This window comes from Macrotis lagotis, chromosome 4 (assembly GCF_037893015.1).
Source record: "Macrotis lagotis isolate mMagLag1 chromosome 4, bilby.v1.9.chrom.fasta, whole genome shotgun sequence".
Taxonomy (NCBI): Eukaryota; Metazoa; Chordata; class Mammalia; order Peramelemorphia; family Peramelidae; genus Macrotis; species Macrotis lagotis.
Window position 1 is genome coordinate 276949887 of NC_133661.1, and position 21301 is coordinate 276971187.

Here is a 21301-nt window from a genome sequence, read left to right on the forward strand (position 1 = left end):
TTTCATTTATTGTTCTGCTGTATGGAGGAGTTTACACCTGAGGCAGCATGAGGCAATGGAAGAGGTAGGAACCAGAGATGGGGATTCTAACCACTTCTGGAGGAGTCATAGTTCCGCCACTAATTTTTTCAAGTGACCTTAGGAAATCATTTTACTTCCTGGAACTTCCATTTTCTCATCTTTAAAATGTTGGGGGAAAAGGGGAGTGTTTGAGATCATTTTAGCCTTATAAACTTATGACAAGGGGCAGCTAGGTGGTACAGTAGATAGAGCACTGGCCCTGGAGTCAGGAGTCAGGAGTACCTGAGTTCAAGTCTGGCCTCAGACACTTAATAATTACCTAGCTGTGTGGCTTTGGGTAAGTCACTTAACCCCATTTGCCTTGCAAAAATCTAAAAAAAAAAATTATGATAAATTAAATTTCTAAATGTTATATATACTACACACACACACACACACACACACACACACACGTATATACATATACTTATATACTAAAGTATCATTATCAATCCTATCTGTAGAATGTAAAAAGATAAACTGAAAATGAATGGTTTAACTGAGATCAAATTAGAGCATAGATTTGATCTATCCATTATGCTTCATTCTTTTCTAACAACTAGTTATCATCTAAAAAACTCGTATTTTACGAAGAACAGTGAAACAAAGCAGTATTTATGCTAACCTAACTGCATAGTTTCACATTCGCAGAAAACTTAAATTGGATAAAGTCTACAAAAATGAAAAAGTTAGCCACAGGGAACCAAGAAGAGCTGCTTCTCTTAGTTGATAGATTTAGCATCTTCAAAACCTTGATACTCAATCTGATAGCATCAGATGATGACAGCAGCAGGCCTGATCTATAGGAGATGTACTGAAGATTAGTTCTGATTTTTAGGGAAGAGACTTGTTTTAAAATAAGAGAAGAACTTTACAGAAAGAACCAATTACACAATAAATTTTAAATCTTTCCTAAGCACTGATTAAAAACTACCTCATAAGAAAATGCTTTGTAGTGCTTTAGCACCTTTATCAAAGAAGCTCAAAGCATATTTATGTATATCATGCAATTAAGCTTTATGAAAACTGTGATAAGACAGGATTATTTCAATTTTTCAAATGGAGCCATAGAAGCAAAGTGTCCATTTTAAGGTTATCTACTTAATATCAATTATATCATATTAATTATACTGGTTTGAATATAGTTTAATATTTCCCCTAAACCGACCTGCATAAAACCTAAGTGAGGAACACACACACACACACACACACACACACACACACACACACACACACACCCAGACACAGAGCGCTATTCTTCAGCTTATATCTAGCTTTCATTCTTTTAAAGTGATCAAAGTTTAGGGATAGGGTTAACATCAGTAAATATAGACTAACAAGATTTCTCCTAACTCCACATACAGTGCTTTATCTTAGAAGAAAAGGGTATCAGATTAGTTTTATAAATCTTATTTGGGGGTTTTGTTTTGGTAATGTCATTCCTCTTAAACCCTAAGATTTGATGAGGAAACTAAAGCAATCCAAGGATAAGTGACTTGATTAGGGTCACACAGCTAAGTAAGTGTCTGAAGTTGGATTTGAATTCAGGTCTTCCTGACTCCAAGTTCAATATTCTATCCAAAAGTTCAATTTCACTGACACTGATATAATATTTTACATCTAGGAAAGCTATTAGATAATTTTTTTATTCCACATAAAAATGTGGTAATCAAACTATAAAACTCAATACTCTTCATATCTGGTTTGCAGAAGAAATGTTTGTTACTTTAGAGCACAGAAGGAAACTGTAATTTTTCAAAAGCGCTAAATCATAGTCTAAAGACTTGATCATTAAAATTTCAATCCTAAGATCCTCAGTGCTGTACAAATTACCAACCTAAGAAAATAAATACCTCTTGAATTCTTACCTGTCCAATGTCCAGTAGTAGTGCCTGTTCTATCTGTGCATGTCTCACTTACAGGTCTAAATACAGTCTCCCATCCACCGGTTGCATAGCGCCAGTTATGGGATTCCAAAATGAGAGTTCTCTGAGTGCCATATGCAATCATGAAGCAGTAGACAACATGGTGGAGTTGACAGCCATAGCCACAGCCTTTGTTGATATTACACACCAGCTTCTTGGCTTTTCTGCAATCCTTGGGGTTCTGGGAGTAGAACAAAGACGTAAAGCTGGAGACAAACTATAGAGACATTCCTTTAAATGAAAAAAATGACAAGGTCTTAAAATGACATGTAAGCTAAGACTATTCCAATACATTGCTCATTAAACAAAGATGCAGGCTTTCATTCAGTGAAATGAAAATTTATTTGGATCCTGAGTAAGATAGTATTGAAAATGGACAGTTATTGCACATACTTAATTGAACAACTGTAAAATGAAACAATTGGCATTTTAAATTGCTCTTTCACTCTGCCACCTGTCAGAACATACAAATGTGATCATCTTTGAACTCAAAATTGTGTATATCATGAAGACAATCTTGGTGAAGGGGTTACTTGATTTACTCTGACAGCATCTCAGTGCTCTGAGTTCTCCTTCAGTGAAAAGGCTCAGATTTTCCTGAAGAAAAACTACAACTTACACGAAAGCAGAACTTTACCTATTACAAATGTGACACCAGAACTCCAAATGTCACAAGTGAAATCAACATTTAAAACATGGCAACACAAAACCACCAGATTGAAACTGACATTCTGGTCGGAAACCCTCAATTATGTTAATTATTCTATCTACTGCCAGCCTTTCATGATTTTTTGGTGAGAATTTTCAGTATAAAAAGTATTCTTTTGCCTTAGCTCTCAAAGGAATGTTCGATGCCATCTTTTAATTTGGAAAATTATTTTCCTGAATGCATATATTGCAATTAAAAATAAACTAAGTTTAAAACACTGAAGATTCTTTAACAGTGGATACAGTGAGATTAACATGGGAATTTTCTTTTTTATTCTAGTTTTAATGTTGCCATAATTTTCTACTTTTGATAAATGTTTTTGGGTACATTGTTACTTAAATACAACAATGTTCTCACCTGAGATCTGTAGCCTGAGTTTTTTCCAAGTGGTTTTGCCTCAGAGAAAAATAAAGTTGGATACAGTTGGAAATAGCAGAAATTTGTCTGGCAAAATAACCACTCCTCACTTTTTGTGGCTAAGGCAAACTAGTTACCCAGACCTCAAGAGTGTTCCTACTTCCCAAAGGATGTTCTATCTATAATGCCAAGAAAAGGTCAAAGATGCTGAGACTAGGTTATGATGATAAAATTAAAATATGGTTTGGAGAGAAAAGCTGAGGCACTTTATAAATTCAAATGTGATCCTGCTAACAAGTTGTTTTTGAGAACATTCCCAGAATGTACACTCAGTAATGTTTTCAAAAGTCAAGAGCCTTCCTTGAATGATCCCAAGGTACTGTCCTGGTACGTTTCAGCTAGGTTTGGTCAAATTTATTTCCAGATCAAGTACCAGAGTTGTTAATTCCTTTTGCCTAAGTCTCAGAAAAGTCTGTCAGAATTCATCAAAGGCTTCTCACTGAGGCAAACAGCATTCAATTCCTTCCCTGTTACCACAGATGCAGCAGATTTAGGAGAAAAAAAAGGAGGGAGGAAGGGTGTATGATATGTGACAGTGGAGAGATGGCAACAATGAGCAATGTACCATTAATTCTTTGTTCCCTATCAAACAATGATACTGGGAATAAATAGCATCCTCAAGCTGACTCCAAATTTTATTAGCTATTTAGAAGTTTATCAAGAGAATATAGAACACTAACATCTATCAGACTGTATGTAACTTGAAAGAAATATGGTATTGCTAAGTTAAATTTTTATATAAATGGGAATGTTCTTTAACAATGAAAAAATAAGAAAAATAAAGAAATGTTGGGACTTCTATTATTAAAACAAAGCTGTTTGACCTAAAAACATTTAGCAGCTTTATTATTTTCCATTTTATTTTTCTATTTTCCTTATAAAAAAACATATCTCCATTTGTCAAGACTTAATATAGCAGACTTTATATTAAGAGTTTAATTAGATTACAGTACTTTTATCACAAGGGCTTGGGGCTAAGGGAAAGATGGAAATGGGGCTATTAGATAAAATGAGATTTAATATAAGAATCTATGCATCTCAAACCTGTAGAAAGATACTGTCATTCAAAATGTGATTTTTGCTCTCCTGAATCACTGGTAACACTATAAGAAGAAAGGAAAATTCCATTATGTTTGGCTCAGGAGTGAGAAAGATCTAAAAGTATAAGGTAAACAATCAGAAGCCTTGGAGGCAGAAAACTCATGATAAGAGAAAAAGAAATGAGGCTGCTTGGATTGATAACCAAAATGAAACTCAGAAGTTCAACCCAATTTATTGTTAAAGTGCTATTTTAAAAGTCCAAAGAACACATAAAATTTTGGTCAAAAAAAAAAAGGAATGTGTGCATTTGTGTGTATGTTTGTGTGTGTATGAGTATTGTATACATGCATCCTAACATAAGACAATGTTTTTCAGAATTAATGTCTGGAAAAAGCACCAGCAGCATATTTCTGATCTTAATGAGAAGCACTGTTTCATGAAGAAAACAAAGTTTGTTCTTTCGGGAAGAAATGCATATATGCAACTTCTCTGGGACCCAGTTTTTAATGTATAGAGTATAAATAAAAGTTTATTTCATGGGCATACTATGATGATATATGTCAAGATATGTCTGAAATTGCTTTTTGGTGGAGAAACACTAAGAACTCCAAGGTAGTTTGTTTTGTTTTCTATCACACAAAATAAATAAAAAAGGACTCTTGTATAATATTGGTATAATTGGCATACAAGACTAATACCTGGCTATGGGATACTTTTAATATATGTGGCTTTTACAAAATAGTAACTTTGTTTGAGGAGATATGATATGACCCTCATTCATCATATCCAGAAAATATAATGTGAGCAGTGATATAACAGGTATCTACAGCATTCCCTTCTATGTAAACATCAACATCCTCACCTTTACTAAAATCACTTTCTGCTTTTCTAAAATCACTTTAAAGATACTGCACAAGATATTGTTTTCTAATATCTTCAGCTCTCAAGAAATGAACTTGCCTTAAGAAAACTTGAAGACACACTTTCTTTCACTTGGAACTATCCTGAAAATAATTTGCCTCTTTGTAGGAGCTCATATCAAGGGAAGAAACATTCATGGAATGAAATCAATTTCTTTTGGTGGAAACATCATGTCATTTAAGACTAAGACATCAGTGTTATATTCCTATTCTTCTGTCCATAATCTACTAAACCTCTTCACTGAAGAGTAGTAAGCTGTAGTAAACTGGCAGATGAGATCTTTATTATGTGATTATGTGGTAGAGAATGTTAAAGTATTGGGAGGGGGAGGGTTTAAGGGATCTGGATCTTTGATTTCAAAAGAACAGGAAAAAAGGGGCAGCTAGGTGGCACACTCGATAGAGCACCATCCCTGAAATCAGGAGGACATAAGTTCAAATGCAACCTCAACACTTAATAACTGCCTACCTGTGTGACCTTAGGCAAGTCACTTAACCCCATTGCCTTAAATAAATTTAAAATAAGAAAGAAAGAAAGAAAGAAAGAAAGAAAGAAAGAAAGAAAGAAAGAAAGAAAGAAAGAAAGAAAGAAAGAAAGAAAGAAAGAAAGAAAGAAATCTTAAAAAATAATGTTTTAAGGGGCGGCTAGGTGGCGCAGTGGATAGAGCAACAGCCCTGGAGTCAGGAGTACCTGAGTTCAAATCCGGCCTCAGACACTTAATAATTACCTAGCTGTGTAGCCTTGGGCAAACCACTTAACCCTATTGTCATGCAAAAAACTAAAAAAAAATAATGCTTTAAAAAAAAAAGAATGGAAAACCCAATGACAAAGACACCTCTTTAATTTGAGCAATATTGTTCATTAACCTAATGTCTTAGGACATTGTCTGGGGGCTGAGAAGTTAGGTCACTAATATTTGGGGGTGAATATAGGGTTCATAAATCACTTTTTTTAAATACTCAAAGAAGCTTTAATATTTCTATTTTGTAGATGAAGAAACTAAGGTTAATGAAACTATAGAACAATCTTAGACCATTAAAGAATCACAGCCAGAGTCAGATTCTCTGAGCTGAAAGAGATATCAGAGGTCTTTTAGTTCCTTTATATCTGATGTATAAATACCTTCTGTGATATCTCGTGATCAGTAGTTCCAAATTCCAAATCCCATTTGAGGTGGCTCTAACAGAACATTTTTGCTAGCTTCTGTTCTCTGGGGCTGAGTGAAACAAGCACATGGTCTTTTCCATTTGATAGCTTTTCAAATATGTTAAGATGGTTCACATGTACCTTCTAAGTCTTATCTTACTGTAAAAGTTTCTATTTCCTTCAGTGAATACTCTTATAACATCTAAGTTGTCCTTACCAAAATATGATTCACATAATAAAATTAATATAATACTTTCAGATGAAAAATGAATATACTAAGTCTTTAACTGATATGTATTAAAAGAAATATAATATTAAATTTCCTTATATACTTTAAACTGCACAAATCACTTATTCAAGTATATTGGCAATATGGTTCAATAAACTTTCAAGAGCTTTCGCTTCTCCTGTTCTAGTTATGGTACAGTTGATGTTTTGAAATGATGTATAGAACTTTATATTTATTCTTAGCAGATTTTAGAATCATAGACTGGTAGAATTTAGAGGACTTTTCAGGTTTTCTAGTTCAATCAGATAATATAAATGAAGACAGACTTAGAAAGGTTAAGTAGCCAGCTAAAGGTCATAACAGTACAGCCCACAAGCTATACATGTGAATTTCTCTTTTCACTGAAATATAGTACCCTCCAGTACAGAAAAATAATAAGAGGAAAGGATGGATATTGAACTACTAGGATTTACAAAGTAGCCTTATTTTAACTCTGTGATTTGGGGCTAATTAACCCCACTCCAATAATAACCCACAGGTTTGCTTATAGAATTGACTTGTTTTCAACAGAGAAAAAATGATATTTTTTTTAAAAAGAAGAAAAAATCAGACATTTAATAAACGGTTATTAGATTCAACTCTAGTCAAGATTTTTCTCCAATTGCAACACTGAATGCTTTTCAATTCTACTTATTCAAGAGGATTTACAACATTCAACTTTATGCTGGTTATGAAAGACAGATTTTTTAAAAACATAACTAAAGTATTTCACTTTTCTAGGAATAACGTTTTTCCTATCTCTGAAATTTCAAAAAAGAATGCAACAAAAAAGGTACTGAAGCAAATAAGAAAATAAGATATTGTAAAGAAATAATTAAACTTTAGGCTCTGGGTGAAATTCATAGCCAACAGAAAAAAAAGATTAAATATATAGAATTTTTCATTTTTGAAAGCTAAGAAAATTATTGTTTTGATCACTGAAACAATATTCTCATAGTAAATCCAAAATATTATCTCAATGTCCTTGCATATCCCTAAGGCAGAAAATTTTTTGACAGATGGAAAAAGTGGTATAATAGCACAGGACCAAATATGCTATATGCAAATGCTTTAGAGGAAATACATTCCCCTGTACTTTTCATTAAGGCTTGAATGTGGGGGCAGCTAGGTGGCGCAGTGGATAAAGCATCGGCCCTGGAGTCAGGAGTACCTGGGTTCAAATCTGGTCTCAGACACTTATTAATGACCTAGCTGTGTGGCCCTGGGCAAGCCACTTAACTCCATTTGCCTTGCAAAAACCTAAAAAAGAAAAAAGACTTTACTGTGGAAATCTAAAGAGGAGACAATAACATATCAAGTTGAACAATGTGCTGACTCTGTTATCTTGACAGATTGGTATTTTAAAAGGACTGCAGAAGCAACCAAGTCAATAAAAGCCACAGCAGTATTTTGCAATTTGGAAGGAGAAAAGTTATAGTTGCAAATAAAGGTACCAGCCATTTGTTGGGATTTGTATTTTTAATTGTATTTTTGTGTTTTTTAAATTTGTATTTTTAAAATTCTTGTCTAAAAAGCTCTAAGAATGCTTTAAAAAGCATCACCTTAATAAGAGTAAGATATTAAACAATTAGCAATAAATATACCTACAAAATTACACTAAACAGGTTGAAGAAAAAGGTTACTTATATTCAAGATCCATAAATCAGCACATTAGTGATTTAAATTCAGGATATAACAAACCAGCTTTGGAAAATGCCTTCCCTGAGATCTTCTTCCAGAAACATAAAGGGTACTCAGGAATGTTTTAGACACAGGGTTTCTTAATCTTTTTTTGTGTCATGAACCCCTATGGCAATCTGGTGAAACCTATAAACTCCCTTTCATAATAATATTTTTAAATGCATAAAATAAAATAAATAATATAAGGCTATACTGAAATAATTATTTTTCTAAAAGTTGACATACTTTAAGAAATCCTGAGGGGGTGAAGTCAAGATGGCGACAGGAGAGGACCTTCTCTCAGTTGCTCTGGAGCAAAACTTATAAACTAAGGACTCTAAACTACATTTTCGAGAGACAGAACCCACAGAGGGATCCAGTGAGGCAGTTCTCCAACACAAGGTAACCTGGAAAAGAGCAGAAAGGCCTGGCTCCATGGGATCAGATGGGAGGCCCACCAGAGCGAAGGAACTTCAGCCTCCCAGAGGCAGCCCCAGGGCCCTGGGAGCCATGGCTCACAGCAGGGGGGGAAGTTTCCTGACCTACACCCTGGGGAGCATCAGGCACAACTTGGGGGAACAACAGGGGGGGCCCTCTGCCAGAGTGAGCATCTGAAGCTCAGGCCTCGGGGTACACAGTGAACAGCATGGTCAGGGCAGCCCAGATCCAGGAACCAGAAGCAGTTGGAGCCAGTAAGCAGGAGTCCCCAGGGCATGAGCTCTCTGAGCCTTAGGGAAGGTAGTGGAGAGAGACTGCTGAACTCTGTCCTCTGTCCCAGGAACAGGACTCTGGAGCTCTGACCACATTCAGATCCTGATCACAGTCTAGGCCCTACCACAGAACAGCAGGACCACCCCACCCCCAACCTCAGCCCCGTGGCAGAGTGGGGTGCTTATGATCATTCACAGACCGGGAGGGAGGACAGAGCCTCACACACTGAGATCCTTGGGGGAGTGTCCCAAAAGCTCAGGAAGCACCCCAAAACCAGGCTCAGGCTGGGAAAATGAGTAAGCAGAGAAAAAAAGAGGAACAACATTGAGAAATACTTCGCCTGTGATCCCAAGAAGGATCAAAACACTCAGTCTGAAGATGAGGAGGTACAAGCTCCTGCATCTAAAGACTCCAAGAAAAACAGAAATTGAGTTCAGGCTATGACAGAGCTCAAAAAAGACTTTGAAAATCAAGTGAGGGACTTAGAAGGAAAACTGGGAAAATAAATGAAAGGAGGCGGGGCCAAGATGGCGGAGAGAAGACAGGCACAGTTCTAAAGTCTCCTGATCTCTTCCCCATCTGTCACATGAAACAAACCTCTTAAAAGAAATCCGAACCAGGAAACCCAGAAAGAAAAGCCAGGAGAGAAAAATCTAGCTCAGGATTTGTCTCCCGCAGCAGCCTTGGCTGAGTACTGGCAGGTGAGTCTGAGCTCCCGGGAAGATCAGCCAGACCAACAGCTGAATCGGAACCGGGAGTCTGAGGGCCCGAGAGCCGGACCTGCTGGATCAGCGGTGGGGCTGGACGAAGGGGGCTTGGGTCCGCAGGGAAGCAGAGGCGCTGGTGTTGGGGCTGTCCCCCTGGAGCTTGGGGAAGGGGCTGTGGGGAGAGGTCTGGTGCAGGAGAGCTGTGGACACCATCCCTGGGCTCCTCAGGTCTGAGAAACTCTGAGCCCACGCCTCCATTGCACTGAGGCCTCCTCCCAAACAAATGCAAATTATTTCTGCCTCAGGCCCAGGTGTGTGAGCAGAAGAACCAGCCCAGCTGAGGAATCACCTCAGGCCAGGGTAAGGCCCACCACTGATTGAAGGCAAAAGAATTCAATAACTCCAATTCCTTCCCTCAAGCAAAGGGAGAAGGCCTCTCAACCAAGGTCACAGACACCCCAGAGAGGGCAACCAGCTCCTCCTACTGGCCAGCCAGAGAAACTGAACTCAGTAAAGCCTTTAGAGATCCCAAGCCCAGGTGAACCAGCCCCACCCAACTCAAGGTCTTAGCATAATGAAGAAGGGTCAGCAGAAAGGTGGATCCATAGAAAAATTCCTGGAAGGGAAAGACCCCAACCCAGAGAGACCTGGAACCTCTGAGGAGAATACAATGTGGTCTCCAGCACAGAAAGACTTCCTTGAAGAAATAAGGAAGGAGTTTAAAAATTAACTGGAAAATTTGGGGGAGACAATTAATACCTTGCAAAATGAGAATAATTCTCTCAGATCCTCAAATCGGAAAATGCAAAAAGAAATTAATTCTCTCAAAACCTCAACTGGTCAAATGGAAAGCTCTTTCAAAAGTAGAATCGACCAATTGGAAAAGGTTAATGAAGAAAACTCCTCCCCCCCAAAAAATAATGGAGTTTACAGAAACTAATGACTCTACGAGACAGCAAGAGTCAGTTAAACAAAATCAAAAAATAGAAAAAATAGAAGGAAATGTGAAATACCTCATCAACAAAACCACTGACCTCGAGAATAGATCGAGGAGGGGAAACCTGAAAATTATAAGACTTCCTGAAAACATTGAAGAGAAAAAAAGCCTGGACTTAATATTACAGGATCTAGTGATGGAAAACTGCCCTGATATCATGGAATCGGAGGGCAAAGTAGTTATTGAAAGAGTACATCGATCCCCACCAGAAAAAGATCCTAAAAGGAAAACACCAAGGAATGTTGTGGCCAAACTCCAGAACTATCAGATAAAAGAGAAAATCCTGCAAGCAGCCAGAAAGAAACAATTTAAATATCAAGGAGCCACAGTAAGGATCACGCAGGACCTGGCTGCATAAACTTTAAGGGATCGAAGGGCCTGGAACGAGATATTTCGAAGAGCACGGGAGCTTGGAATGCAGCCAAGAATCTACTTTCCTGCCAAGCTGAGCCTTTTCTTCCAGGGAAAAAGATGGACATTTAACAAAATGGAAGAATTCCAAAAATTTCTGATGAAAAGACCAGAGCTAAACAGAAAATTTGGATATCAAACAGGAGGTTCAAGAGACAAATAAAAAGGTAAAAAAAAGGGGGGGGGGCGGTAAAAGAAAAAAAATGCAATCCAGCAAGTTGAAACTGGCTATATCCCAGCATGGGGGGGGGGGGGGGGGAGAGACTCTCATAAATCCTGAGAATCCTGAGAAATGTAACTCTAACAGAGAGAATATACCTAGCCAGAAATGCTGGACATCCATGATCTATTCAGGAGACTGATATCTAATGGGATGTAACTGGCTTTAACTCCACTGGGGAGAAAGACTCTAATAACTCTCAGGAATCTGGACTCTATTCAACAGAATATACTGAACTAGAAAGGAGAGACACTCAGAATTTTCTATGACTTAAATCGAATGATCTAAAAAAAATACACTACCTCCCTAAAAAGGGGGACAGGAAAGAGACAGGAGGAGGGAGGGGATTGAATGGGACAAATCTCATTACACTAAGAGGTACAAAAATCCTATGGTAATAGAGGGCAAGAAGGGAGTAGAGGAGAAACACCTCAATCTTCTTCTCATCAGACTTGGCTTAAAGTCAACCTACACATACTCAGTTAACTTATAAAACATCTAACCTTTCAAGAAGTAAAAGGGGAAAAGGGGAGGGGGGACAGAGAAAGGGAAGGGGAGTGGAGGAAATAAGGGGACATAACAAAAGAAAGGGAAGAGAACAGGGAAAGGGGAAAGAAAGGGGAGGGAGTGATATAAGAGGGCAAACACACTGAAGGGGGTGGTATTCAAAAACAAAATACTGGGGAATATGGATAAAAGGGGGGCGAAAGGGAAAAATACAAACAGAGGGAAGATAGCACAGAGGGCAATAAAGAATTAGTAATCATAACCTTAAATGTGAATGGGATGAACTCTCCCTTAAAACGTAAGCAAATAGCAGAGTGGATTAAAAACCAGAATCCTACAATATGCTGCTTACAAGAAACTCATTTGAAGCAGAGAGATACATATAGAGTAAAGGTAAAAGGTTGGAGCAAAATATATTTTGCTTCAGCTGAAGTAAAAAAAGCAGGGGTAGCAATCCTTATCTCAGACAAAGCAGCAGCAAAAATAGATAGCGTTAAAAGAGATAAGGAAGGAAACTATATCCTCCTAAAAGGTACCATAGACAATAAAGTCATTTCAATATTGAATATATATGCACCCAGTGGGACAGCACCCAAATTCTTAGAGGAGAAGATGAAAGAATTACAGGAAGACATAGACAGCAAAACTCTACTAGTAGGAGACCTCAACCTCCTGCTATCAGATCTAGATAAATCAAATCATAAAACAAACAAGAAAGAAATTAGGGAGGTAAATAGATTGTTAGAAAAATTAGATATGGTAGACTTATGGAGGAAACAGAACGGGGAAAGGAAGGAATATACCTTTTTCTCTGCAGTACATGGAACTTGTACAAAAATTGACCATGTACTAGGACAAAAAAACCTAATGATCAACTGCAGAAAGGCAGAAATAGTGAATACATCTTTCTCAGATCACAATGTTATAAAAGTCATATGCAATACTGGGCCAAGGAGATATAGACCCAGAGCAAATTGGAAACTGAATAACCTCATCTTAAAAAATGAGTGGACCAAAAAACAAATTATAGAAAGAATTAACCATTTTATCCTAGATAATGATAATAATGAAACAACATACCAAAACTTATGGGATTCATTCAAAGCAACTCTCAGGGGATATATTATAGCTCTAAATGCTTATATGAATAAATTGGAGAAAGAGGAAATCAATGAACTAAACATGCAACTAAAAAATTTAGAGAAAGAACAAATCAAAAATCCACAATAAAATACCAAATTAGAAATTTTAAAAATCAAAGGAGAAATTAATAAAATTGAAAGCAAAAAAAACTATTGAATTAATAAATAAAATCAAAAGTTGGTATTATGAAAAAACCAATAAAATTGATAAACCTCTGGTCAATTTGATTTAAAAAAAGAAAGAAGAAAACTAAATTGCTAGTATCATAAATGAAAAAGGTGAACTCACCACCAATGAGGAGGAAATTAAAGTAATAATTCGAAATTATTTTGCCCAACTCTATGCCAATAAATTTGATAATCTAAGTGAAATGGATGAATATTTACAAAAATATAAGTTGCCTAGATTAAATGAAGAAGAGATTAAATACCTGAACAACCCTATCTCATAAAAAGAAATTCAACAAGCCATTATTGAACTCCCTAAAAAAAAAATCTCCAGGGCCTGATGGATTCACAAGTGAATTCTACCAAACATTTAAGGAACAATTTGTTCCAATCCTATATAAACTCTTTGAAAAAACAGGGAAAGATGGAACTCTGCCTAAGTGTTTCCATGAAACCAATATGGTACTGCTACCTAAACCAGGAAGAATTAAAACAGAGAAAGAAAATTATAGACCTATTTCCCTCATGAATATAGATGCAAAAATCCTAAATAAAATCTTAGCAAAACGACTACAACAAGTCATCACTAGGATAATACATTATGATCAAGTAGGATTTATTCCAGGAATGCAGGGTTGGTTCAATATTAGGAAAACTGTTAGTATACTCAATTATATCAATAACAAACAAATCAGAAACCATATGATCATATCAATAGATGCTGAAAAAGCTTTTGATAAAACACAGCATCCATTCCTATTAAAAACACTAGAGAGTGTAGGAATAAATGGACTGTTCCTTAAAATAATGAGCAGTATCTATCTGAAACCATCAACAAGCATTATTATACTCAATGGGGAGAGGCTAGAGGCATTCCCAATAAGATCAGGGGTTAAACAAGGGTGCCCATTATCACCACTACTATTCAATATTGTATTAGAAATGTTAGCATCAGCAATTAGAGAAGAAAAATAAATTAAAGGAATTAGAATTGGGAAGGAAGAGACAAAACTCTCACTATTCGCAGATGACATGATGGTCTACCTAGAGATTCCCAAGAAATCATCTAAAATAATACTGGAAACAATTAGCAATTTTAGCAAAGTTGCAGGTTATAAAATAAACCCCCATAAATCCTCAACTTTCCTATATATGTCTAGCAAGAAACAGCAGGAAGACCGAGAAAGAGAAATTCCATTCAAAGTCACCTCAGACAGTGTAAAATGCTTGGGAGTCTATTTGCCAAGACAGACTCAGAATCTTTTTGAAAACAAGTATAAAACATATCTCACACAAATTAAATCAGATTTAAATAACTGGGCAAATATCAACTGCTCCTGGATAGGTAGAGCTAATATAAGAAAAATGACAATTCTACCAAAACTAAACTATCTGTTTAGTGCCCTACCAATCAAAATTCCAAAAAATTACTTTCATGAGCTAGAAAAAATTGTAAGTAAATTCATATGGAGAAATAAAAAGTCAAGAATTGCCAGGAGCTTAATGAAAAAAATGCAAACGAAGGTGGCTTAGCACTACCAGATCTAAAATTATATTATAAAGCATCAGTCATCAAAACTGTTTGGTATTGGCTAAGAAATAGAGTGGTGGACCAGTGGAATAGAATAGGTGTAAAAGCAGGAGAGGATTATAGTAATCTGCTGTTTGATAAACCCAAAGAGTCAGGCCACCGGGATGAAAACTCCCTCTTTTACAAAAACTGCTGGGATAATTGGAAGTTAGTATGGAAGAAACTTAGATTAGACCAACACCTCACACCCTTTACCAAGATAAGATCCAAATGGACATAGACATAAAAAACAATACTATAAGCAAATTAGAATATCAAGGACTAGTCTACCTGTCAGATCTATGGAAAGGGGAACAGTTTATGACTAAGGAAGAGTTGGAGAACATCACTAAAAACTAATTAGATGATTTCGATTACATTAAATTAAAAAGTTTTTGCACAGGTAAAACCAATGTAATCAAAATCAAAAGAAAAGTAGTAAATTGGGAAACAATCTTTACAACTAATGATTCTGACAAAGGACTCATTTCCAAAATATACAGAGAACTGAGTCATATTTTTAAAACAAAAAGCCATTCCCCAATTGAAAAATGGTCAAAGGATATGCAAAGGCCAGATGAGGAGATCAAAGCAATCCATAGCCATATGAAAAAATGCTCTAAATCATTAATTATTAGAGAAATGCAAATTAAAGCTTCTCTGAGGTACCACTTCACACCTCTCAGATTAGCCAGTATGACCAGGAAGGATAATGATCGTTGTTGGAAGGGATGTGGGAAATCTAGGACACTATTACACTGTTGGTGGAGCTGTGAACTCATCCAACCCTTCTGGAGAGCTATTTGGTACTATGCCCAAAGGGCAAAAAAATGTGCATACCCTTTGACCCAGCAATACCACTACTGGGTCTATACCCTGAAGAGATGAGGAAAAAGGGTAAAAACATTACTTGTACTAAAATATTTATATAGCAGCCCTGTTTGTGGTGGCAAAGAATTGGAAATCTAGTAAATGTCCTTCAGTTGGGGAATGGCTTAGCAAACTGTGGTATATGTATGTCATGGAATACTATTGTTATATTAGAAATCAGGAGGGACGGGATTTCAGGGAAACCTGGAGGAATTTGCATGAACTGATGCTGAGTGAGATGAGCAGAACCAGAAAAACACTGTACACCCTAACAGCAACATGGGAGTGATGTTCAACCTTGAAGGACTTGCTCATTCCATCAGCACAACAATTGGGAACAATTTTAGGCTGTCTGCAAAGGAGAGTACCATCTGTATCCAGATAAGGAACTGTGGAGTTTGAACAAAGTTCAAGGACTATTCCCTTTAATTCACAAAAAAAAAAACCCAGATGTCTTATGGTTTGATCTGGTTACCTCTGAGAATTCTGTTCTCTTTAAGGATATGATTTCTCTCTCATCACACCCAATTTGGATCGAGGTACAACATGGAAACAAAGTAAAGACTGACGGAGTGCTATCTGTGGGGTGGGGGTGGGGGGAGGGAAGCAAGATTGGGGGAAAACTGTAAAACTCAAATAATATATTTAATAAAAATTAAAAAAAAAAGAAAAGAAATGAGAGAGATGTAGGAAAAACATGAAAATGAAGTCAGTAGCTTAGTCAAGGAAATCCAAAAAAATGCTGAAGAAAATAGCATGCTAAAAACCAGCTTAGGTCAAATGGATAAAACAGTTCAAAAAGTTATTGAGAAGAAGAATGCTTTAAAAAGCAGAATTGGCCAGACAGAAAAGGAGATTAAGAAAGCTGTCTGAGGAAAACAAATCCTTCAGACAAAGAATAGAACTCAGGGAGATTGCTGATTTTACAAGAAATCAGGACACAATACTTCAAAACCAAAATAATGAAAAATTAGAAGAAAATGTGAAGCATCTCATTGAAAAAACAAGTGATATGGAAAACAGTTTTAGGAGAGGTAATTTAAAAATTATTGGAATACCTGAAAGTCATGATCAGAAAAAGAGCCTTGATATCATTTTTCAAAGAATTATTACAGGAAAATTGCGCCGATATCCTAGAAGCAGAGGGCAAAATAGAAATAGAGAGAATCCACTGATCTCCCCAAGAAAGAGATCCAAAAAATAACATCCCCCAGGAATATTATAGCCAAGTTCCACAACTCCCAAGTCAAAGAGAACATATTATAAGCAGCCAGAAGGACAGAATTCAAATATGGTGGAGCTGCAGTCAGGATCTCATAGGACTTAGCAGCAACTACATTAAAAGCTTGTAGGGCTTGGAATATAATATTCTAGAAGGCAAAATAGTTTAGAATGCAACTGAGAATCAACTACCCAGCAAAACTGAACATCCTCTTCCAGGGAAAAAGATGGACTTTCAATGAACCAGGGGAATTTCGAATGTTCCTGTTGGAATGGCCAGAGCTGAACAGAAGGTTTGATCTGCAAATAAAGGACTCGGGTGAAGCATAGAGATTGGAGGAGAAGGGGAAAATATGAAGGACTTAATGATGATGATGAACTGCATGTATTCCTGTATAGAAAAATGACACTGATAATACTCATATGAACCTTCTCAATTAATAGAGCAGGTAGAAGGAGCTTTTATAAATGAAGCACAGGAGAAAACTGAATTTGAATATATATTGTGGTATAAAAATGGAGTCAATAGATAAAAGGGAAATGTAATGGGAGAAAGAAAAAGAAAAAGAGGAATAGGCTAAAATATTTCATATAATAAGATTTTTCTTTATTACAATGAGCTATTGCAATGATATGAAAGGGGGCAAGGGGGAATGAGGGAATCTTTGCCCTCATCAGAGGTGGCTAGGAGAGGAAACAGCATATATACCCAATGGGGTATAGACATCTGGAGTAAGAAGGAGAGAAGGCGGATGGTGGAAGTGGGGGTATGTGAGTGATGGAGGAGAGGATGGACCATGGGGGGAGAGTGGTCAGATATAACACATTTTCTTTTTTATTTCTTGCAATGGGCTGGGATTGGATGGCCTGTCCGGGACCATTGGGCCAATTGGATGCTGGGTAAGGGGTGGTATGTGGGTTTGGGGCCTCTTGTCCCCAGAACCAGGGATCTGTCTGCTGCGCCACTCAACTACCCTACAGCAGAGACAGAGTGAAAGGAGAGAGAAAATATAGTTCATGGTAGTAGAGAAGTATGAATGGAGGGAGTTGCAATCAGCAATGCCAATGGTGGAAAAATATGGAAGTAACTTTTGCGATGGACTTATCCTAAAGAATGTGATCCACCCATGACAGAACTGGTGGTATTGGAACACAGACTGAAGCACAATTTTTAGTGTTATTATTTTCTGGGGGGTGTTGCAAGGCAAATGGGACTGGGTGGCCTGCCTGGGGCCACACAGCTGGGTGATTGTTTGGTGTCTGGGGCTGGATTTGGACCTAGGTAATCCTGGCTGAAGGGCCAGTGATGTGTCTGCCACCCAGCCACCCCTATTTTTATTACTATTTTATTTTATTTTGGGTCTTTTTTTTTTTTGGTTTTGGTAGGGCAATGGGGTTGGGGTGGCTTGCATGGGGTCACACAGCTGGGTGATTGTTGGGTGTCTGGGGCCAGATTTGAGCTCAGGTACTCCTGGAGCCAGGGCCAACACTCTGTCCACTGTGCCACTTGGCCATACCTACAACTATTATTATTTTTTTATTTTAATTTTAATTTTTTTCTCTCCCCTTTACTTTATCACTTAGGTGGGTCTATATTTTCTTGGGGGGAGGGGATATTATGTTTACTCTTAAACAAAAAAATATTTTAGTAATGTATAAAAAATCATTATTTGTACAAAATAAGGATTAATTAATTAATTAATTAAAATAGAAAAAATAAACATAAGCAAACCAAAAAAGAAATCCCATTTTATACAATCCAAGATGAAAAGAATAAATCATAATCAGTCCATTTCTTTCAGTCAAACATTAATGAGGACAAAAAAAATTCAACATAAATCCATTGAAAGTTTGTCTCTGTGAGTACATACAATGTTTTTCTCAGATTTGTAGCCTGAAGGCCTGTTTTTGAGTCAGACTCCAGACAAATATGTGAGGTTAAAGATAGAACATCATCTAAACTACTCATAATTGCTATTTGACTTCAGAAAGGTCCTCTATCACCACTTTACATAGCAAATAGAAGAATCCCTCTGGGATGGAATACCATATAAATGTTTTTTAACATGCTCATATTAGCACTCCTCAAAGAAGAAAAATAACACTTTTCCTGCACTAGAAGTACCTACCTTAGGTTAAAAGAGGGGTTGGGGCCTGTGATTTGAATAATTGTATTAATCGTAAGACAATAAAGTGGGATGAAAAACTATGAATATAAAAATGAAAATATCTTAATAATACTGCTGGGCACACTCTTTTCAAATCTTTTCATGAGGTCAGTAAGTCAAAAGTCTTGAAAGAGCAGGATAGCTTCAATAAAATTTGATCAATGTAGATCCTTCTTCTGATGAATACTGCAACTTATCCTGACCCTCTCATATTATATGACTCCAGCCTCTGTCCTTTCATAAAACCTTCACAAGAGATACAACCAACATATTAGGGGCCTTCTTCTAGATTTCAGGGCATTTCAGAAATACCAATGGAACACATAGGCTGTCCCTTGGCTATCTTCTGATCTCACTAGGTCCATATCATCTTTCTTCTCAGTATTTCTCAGTGCTTTCTTCTCAGTACTCTTTATGTCCTCCTGTTAAGTCCTCTAATTATGTTAATAATGCAGCTTATTTACTTTTTTCTATGTATTCTCCATTGTGCCAAGAGACAATAAGCTTTGCTCCCTTTGGACACGAGAAAACAAACTGGAACATCTCATTTATTATTAACCCAACTTAAAAAGACCTTCTAGGCCAGGGGTTCTTAACCATTTTTTTTGCAAGGCAAATGGGGTTAAGTGGCTTGCCCAAGGCCACACAGCTAGGTAATTATTAAATGTCTGAGACCGGATTTGAACCCAGGTACTCCTGACTCCAAAGCCGGTGCTTTATCCACTACGCCACCTAGCCGCCCCTTAACCATTTTTTATGACAAGAACCCCCTTGAGCAGTTTGGTGAAGCCTATGGCCTCCTTCTCTGAGATGTTTTTAAATGAGTAATATACACAGGATCACCAAGAAAGTAAATTATGTTGAAATAGTTATAAAGAAAAGTTCATAGACCCTCCCCAAACCCAGTTAAGAATTACTTCTGCTAAGCCCTATTTCCATTTACTTGTAACCTCTTTGTCTTATTATTCAATGAATAATAATTCATTGAAAGAATGTCAATATTACTATGATTCAGATTCTCCAACAGAACTAACTTATTGGTATAACTGGACAAGAATCTCATGTGTAGAGTAACAGTAGCTAATATTTATAAACAGCGTAAAAATCATGTGATTCTTAAAAAACTCTGTGTCCTTTTTCTACACTGTCAATGAAGACACAGAAAAGCGGGTCCCACAAAAGCCAAAAATGATCTTATATTTTCCTTCCTATCTTTCTCCCTCAACTCCTTCCTTCTTCCATCCCTTCTTTCTTTCTTCTCTCCCTTCCTTTCTTCCTTCCTCCCTCCATTCCTTCTTTACTTCCTCCCATCCTTCCTTCTTTCCTTCCTCCCATCCCTCTTTCTTTCCTCACTCCCTTCCTTCCTCCCTCCTTCCTTTGTTCCATCCCTATTTTGTTTTTGCCATGGTCAAATAATCATGTAGTGTTCAGGCCATTAATGATGAGGCTTTCTGTAATTATCAAGGCTGGTCCTCAAAGTAGATACAACTTGCTGCTATGACCACATCACCTAACCTTCTCAGCTGGCAAAATTTTTGCAAACCTTGGTTACTTCTATGCCAAAATGAAAGTAAATAAGAAATTTCAGGAGGAATACCAAAAATCACTTTAATTAATATTAATAATTATATAGAAAGATTATCTAGATTGAAATTATGCTCAGGTACCTATGGGGAATGATTAAAAAAATAATATGCAATTATAATGTAATACTATTATGCTCCAAAAAAATGACAAAAGGTACAGTTTCAGAGAAATAGATACTTATATGAGCTGATTCTGAGTTGAGGGAAGAATTTGTACAGTAAAATAACATTACAGCACTGAATGACTTTAAAACTTGGAACAATTCAATGACCACTCATGATATGAGAGGAACAAAGATAAAATGGGCCAATTACCTCCTGACAATGAGTTGATGGAAAGGAGAAACAGAATAAGATATATTTTTGGACTTAAGAGAATGTAGTTTGATTTGTCAATGTATATTTTGTTACAAAGGTTTTCATTTTCTCTTTCTCTTTTCATTCACAATCAGATACAAAGCTTGAAGGGGGAGAAAATAAATGTTAAATGTAAATTCATTTAAATTGCAGAAGAATAAACATGATCATTGAAAATAAATAATCTTATTGGGATGGTTTTTTTAATCTACCTCAAATTAAAAAAAAAAGTCCTGATAACTCTTCTCAAGACTAAGTTAATAATATTCTGACTGAGAAGCAGGAGGAAATAGAGAGTAAGTCAATCTCAGAGACAGAAAGCCCTAACACATAGCAGCTGTGTGACTTAATCACATGAAGCAATTTTCCAAGTAGGTCTTAACTCACTAAAAGTTTCTGAGTCAATAAATGGTAGAACTGATCTAAATTCTTTTAATAAATGGCAAAAATGATGCTAACAACATCTAAAATGACTTTTCTTTATACCCCTAACTTTGGC

At 36.6% G+C, this 21301-nt stretch overlaps 1 protein-coding gene and 1 long non-coding RNA gene across 3 annotated transcripts in view; both read right to left on the reverse strand.

The window, feature by feature from the left end:
• LOC141522575 (uncharacterized) overlaps positions 1-21301 on the reverse strand; it is a 369684-nt gene that overhangs the window by 81960 nt on the left and 266423 nt on the right. The window lies entirely within an intron of this gene.
• The window catches only part of FUT8 (fucosyltransferase 8), a 268893-nt gene that overhangs the window by 67215 nt on the left and 180377 nt on the right, over positions 1-21301 (reverse strand). For both annotated transcript variants that reach the window (XM_074236102.1, XM_074236101.1), the window contains exon 6: positions 1929-2166. In XM_074236102.1, the coding sequence (XP_074092203.1) occupies positions 1929-2166 (238 nt within the window). The remainder of the gene's footprint in view (positions 1-1928; positions 2167-21301) is intronic.